Raw genomic sequence first — 4,937 nt, forward strand, 5'->3', positions numbered from 1 at the left:
TGCAGGGGTGCGCTGGGTGCAGGACCACGATGGCGTGGGGAGAGCGCCGGCGCCCAGCACCGAGCGGTTTCTTCCTCCCTTGTGCAGAGGAAGAGCTGGAAGCGCCGGTTCTTCGTCCTGGATGAATTTTCCATCAGCTACTACAAGTGTGAGCAGGTGAGCAGCCCCTGGCCCCTGCCTGGCACCGGCTGCTCCCTGGAGAGGTCCGGGGGCTGCGGGGGGCTCCATGGGAGGGACACCCTGGCACCACCAGCCCCGGGACCGGCTGAGCCCATCGCCGTCTCCTCTTGTCTCCGCAGGACAAGGAGCCCTTGCGCTCGATCCTCCTCAAGGACGTCTGCAAGAGTCACGAGTGCCTGGTCAAGTCGGGGTAACGCTCCCGTCCGTGTCCCGCTGCCGGGAGCTGCTGGCGGGGAGGAGCCCCCAAGGAGGGTGGGAAGGGGACTGGGCTGCCACTCGCTTTTCCTTCAGAGCCCCATAACCCCAACGTCGCCTCTTTCTTTTGCTTTTAAGAGATTTCTTCCCCTTCAGCTCCGTGTGCGGCCGGGGAGGTGTGGCTGGACACCGGACAGTGTCCCTCCCCGCCTCTGGGCCCGCTGCTCCTGCAGCTCTTACCTCCGCAGACTGGGCGTGTGGGGCCCTGCGCAGTAAATGCCACAAGGACAGAGGGTTCATAAAGCTGCCCAAGGCCCTGCATGGGTGTTTTCCTTAAACTGGCACAGGTGGCTACACGATGTCTTGGGGACAACTTACTGCAGCGAGTGCTGATCAGATCAAAGTAACTTGAAGGCTTGCAATGAAAAATGAACTAAGAAAACAAACCTCTTTAGCTAAAGTAAAAATGTAATTTATTACTACACCTTTGAATTGTTTATTCTCAATGAGCAATAGCTCACATTTGGAATGAACTGTAGGTGAGATGGTGTCTGGGTCTGGGGAGGGGTCTCGCCTGCAGACAGCGGGAGCTGGAGCGTTTAGCTGAAGGTCTCTGGGGAGCTGGAGTCACCTTCTCAAAATCCCGATGAGGTCCAGGGTTTGCCTTCATGATGGTTTTCCCCAGCACACTCTAGCAATGACAGTAAACACAGATTTTTTTTTTTTTTTTTCCTTTATCCATACTTGTGGGTAGTGACCGTCTCTTTCTCACTGTTCCTAGCGACCTCCTGATGCGGGACAACCTCTTTGAAATCATAACGACCTCCAGGACCTTCTACATCCAGGTGAGGCAGCTGGTGGGAGCTGCGCTCCCGGGAGCCCCCCGGCAGCCCCCTGGCCAGCGGGCGCCAGAGGAGTTTGGTGGTTCGGGACGGGCGGGCTGGTGGTGGGATGCAGACCCCGACCCTCCGCAGGGCAGGGTTGGTAACACCCCGACAACTTTTTTTTCCTGAAATGCCTTACCTGTGCTTGATACAAAAATGCAGCAGTGTGGGGAGCGGTTCTCTCTGTGGGGGAACAGGCGGTGCTGCGGTGATTTTTCAGCAGGGATGAAGGATCCGGAGCGCCTGGGGGCCGCGGTACCGGCCCGACTCTGGCCGCGGGGGCTGCAGGAGGCGAAGTCTCACCGAGTCTCACCGGGTGGGTGTTTTGCAGGCAGACAGCCCTGAGGACATGCGCAGCTGGATCCGCGCAATCACAGGGGCAGTCCAGGCCCTGAAATTCCGCCCCAGGGTAGGTCACGTCCTTCTTGCTTCCTATTTAGTGTCCAGTGAAGATGATGCCAGTGTAGGAGAGGTGGATTGAGCGGTTTGTGCTGCGTGGTTATAGCTCGTTCCCGGGATGAGATCCCCGGCCCTCTTGGGGTTTGTTTACCACTCGCTGCAGAAGTTTCTTTGAAAAAGATGGAAAAGTGAGATTCAGCCATTGAATGGGGCCTGCGTGACCCCTGCTCTGCTCCGAGGCACAAGCGAGAGCCTGACTGATGGCAAAGGGCTGTTGAATTCAGACTTTCAGTTTCCTTAGGGTTTGAGGTTTTTTTTTTTCCCTCTGCAAAGTGCGTAAAGGGCCTGGGCCTGGTCCCCAGACCCCAGCCAGCGCTCACTCCGGGTCTGTCCTTGCAGGAAATGTCCTTCATGAGATCCACCTCCGTGGCCAAGCCCGGGGGCTCCTCGGGCGGCCCCCAGCAGAAGCAGGCGGTGGAGGAGAGGAGAGCGCTGTGCAGAGCCCCCCCATCCTCCTCCTCGTCCTCCTGGCAGCCCTGGACGCCGGTGCCACAGGCCGGGGGGAGGCAGCCGGTGCCGGGGGAGGTTTCCACCTCCACGAGGGACTCGGTGTTCACTCCGGCCCTCCCGGAGCGTGACGGCGGAGCGGCGCCGGGCAGGCGTGTGCGGCACAGGTCAGAGCCGCAGCACCTGAAGGAGAAGCCGTTCGCCTTCGACCTGGACGATGAGAGCATCCGGACCTCCGATGTCTGACTGGGGGCTGAGCCGCCCCCCCGGGTCCCTGCGGGGCGGACGGTTGGTCTCAGACCGAGTTCACCCCATCACGGCGGGGGTGAAGTGGCCCCTTCCCTCCGCTGCCGCCCTCCCCCCCCCGACACGGGCTCCCTGGACCCGTGTCCCAGCGCCCCGCTCTGCCGGGGGCCGGGGTCCCTGCCTGCTCCTGCCTGGACTCTGCCTGGGGGGGGTCGGTGTTTTGGGAGCTGCCTCCGGGCAGGACGACCCACAGGCACCTCGTGCTACCATCGCTCGCTGTGCAGAGCGGACCCGGATGAGGGGGCACCCTCTTCTGCAACCGCATAATTTCCCCCAAAACCTGGAGGAAGCAGTGGGAGGTCTCGGAGGCATGAAGGGGAGTGTGGCCTTTCTTGTTTTAGAAAAGACATTTTTCTCCCCTTTCACGCTGCTCAGCCTTCCCCAGGCAGCTGGGCAGAGCCGGGCAGAGCCAGCCCGCAGCTGCCTGCAGGAGGGACGCGCTGCAGCTCCCCCATTCGATGACATTTTCCCGAGGAGATCAGCTCCTTACGCTGCCTGACCAGTGGGGTATCGACAGCTCTGCTGGCTTTTAATTACCCTTTTTATACCTGTGGCCAGTGTTAGACCGCGGCGCCGGCAGGCTCCTGCTCAGCCCCTCGGAGAGGTTTGTTGGTACTTTCTGAGCGTGAGCCTGGGCGAGCGGCCAGTGCCGCGGTGGCTCCCAGCGACGGGAGGATCTTCGGGTACGGTGTCGGCTTTGCACTGTGTCTGTCTGGGCACCACAAAGTCCTGCCCGGGTGGCAAAGAGCTTTTAGCAAAAAGCAGCACAAGCCGAGTGTCTGATGGAGACGGGAAGAATCGCCCAGCCCACTCGCCTGCTGCCCGCCTTGGAATGAAAACGAGCGGAAGTTTTTAGAGCAAATTTGTGATTTCCATAACCAAATCAGCTCCTGCAGGAGCACCAGGGGCTGTGCGGGGTGTTTTAACACATTCTTGTTGCCATCTCGGCTGTGCCCCAGCCGACACAGGCTCAGCAGCGCGGGGAGTGGGCTGGAGTTACGAGGCTTCCCTTTACTGTGGACTAGTTACCTGGTTTTGGTTTTTGTTTTTTTTTTTTTTTTTCTTTTCTTTTTTCTTGTCATTACGTGTTCTCTGCTCTGCAATATCAGCTCACCGTGCTCCCCAGGAGCAAAAAAATCTGGTTTGTCCCTGCCCTTTCCAGGTCTCCAGCTGTTGGACAGTTGTGCTTCAGCCTAGCTGAGGCTCGGCCTGGGACCGAGCGGAGCTTTATCAGTTGAGCTCCGAGGTGTTGGTTGACCCAATGGATCTTAACGAGCTTAAAATTGCATCGATCCCCTCCCGCCTCGGAGGGGCTCCTCCTCCAGCCCTGCTGCGCTGGGGCCCGGGCAGGCGCGGCTGAAGGTGCCTTGGCGCAGCCTTGGGCCAAATTCAGGGGTTAGAGTGGCTCAGGGGGGTTGCGTGGAGGTGTGGAGAACACTGAAACTATGAAAACGAGTGGGAATCGATGCAAATGGTACGGGGTGAGTGTTAGTATTTGTTATTTAATTGTAGAAACCTAGATCATGCTGTTCCTTTTTTTTTTTTTTTCCTTTATTTGCACTAGTGTTTGGAATATTTTAATTTTTTTAGGCTGACTTGCTGTTTGGCTCATAACATGGTGCTCCAGAAATGTTTCAGTGATTTGGTAAGCCTATCAATCACAGAGTCACAGCGTTTGGTGATAGCGCTCTGACCTGGTTTCTGGAGAACATCGGAGGGATGATGGTTACTTTGTGCAATGCCTCAGAACCGTGGAGCACCAAGTGTTTGTGTTCTTGGTAATGGCAGAGTTTCCTCGGGCCTGGGATGGTAAAGCAGACGCTTGTTGCACAATTATGGTTAATTATTCAGGAGGAGAAACTACCAGTGACTCCAGAGCTATTGCAACATTCCTGTTGCTCATTCCCACCCTCCCCAGCCCCAGGACAGCAGAAGGGCTGGATGCGGGACCCGTCTGTGGTGCAGGTGGTGGGGTGGGGAGGAATTTCCCCTCCCCAGGGACCAGGCAGATGCAGCCAGAGCTCAGTGGAGCTTTGTGGTGATTTTAAATCAGGCTGTTGTCCCTTCACCTCTGCTTTGCCTCCCGGCTCTCCCACGTGGGGATGGAGCATCCTCCTGTGCTGTGAGTTTCCTGCTGGCCCAGGGACACGCTAGGGTTCGAGGGATCTTGGGTGGAAGGAGCAGTGTGAGAGACGGGTTTGCTCTTTTCTGTGGAAACTCCCAGGCGGTTTCGGCTGTCTGTGAGCGCTGGTGGTGGATTTCAAGTGCTCTTAGGGCCGGGGGGCCTCACATAGGCGATACTCCGTGACACCCGGGGCTTTGGTTACTTGCTTCCCCCCACCCCCCGGGCCTGTAAATGCTGGCTGCAGATGAAACGCCCTTTTTCCCTGTTTTTAAATAAAGAAAGAAATCCCAGGTGCTTTTCCAGGCTCTATTTGCAGTGTGTGTTTTGGGTAACGATTGCTG

General features: G+C 57.8%; 1 protein-coding gene across 1 annotated transcript in view; it reads left to right on the top strand.

The window, feature by feature from the left end:
- The window catches only part of PLEKHA2 (pleckstrin homology domain containing A2), a 23,260-nt gene extending 18,845 nt beyond the window's left edge, over window positions 1–4,415 (top strand). The window contains exons 11-15 of the mRNA XM_026863033.1: window positions 6–156; window positions 300–370; window positions 1,157–1,220; window positions 1,591–1,668; window positions 2,058–4,415. Of these exons, the coding sequence (XP_026718834.1) occupies window positions 6–156; window positions 300–370; window positions 1,157–1,220; window positions 1,591–1,668; window positions 2,058–2,411 (718 nt within the window). The 3' untranslated portion in view covers window positions 2,412–4,415. The remainder of the gene's footprint in view (window positions 1–5; window positions 157–299; window positions 371–1,156; window positions 1,221–1,590; window positions 1,669–2,057) is intronic.
- The last annotated feature ends 522 nt before the right edge of the window (window positions 4,416–4,937 follow it).

Source organism: Athene cunicularia, assembly GCF_003259725.1.
Source record: "Athene cunicularia isolate RWA chromosome 22 unlocalized genomic scaffold, athCun1 chr22_part1, whole genome shotgun sequence".
NCBI classification, from domain to species: Eukaryota; Metazoa; Chordata; class Aves; order Strigiformes; family Strigidae; genus Athene; species Athene cunicularia.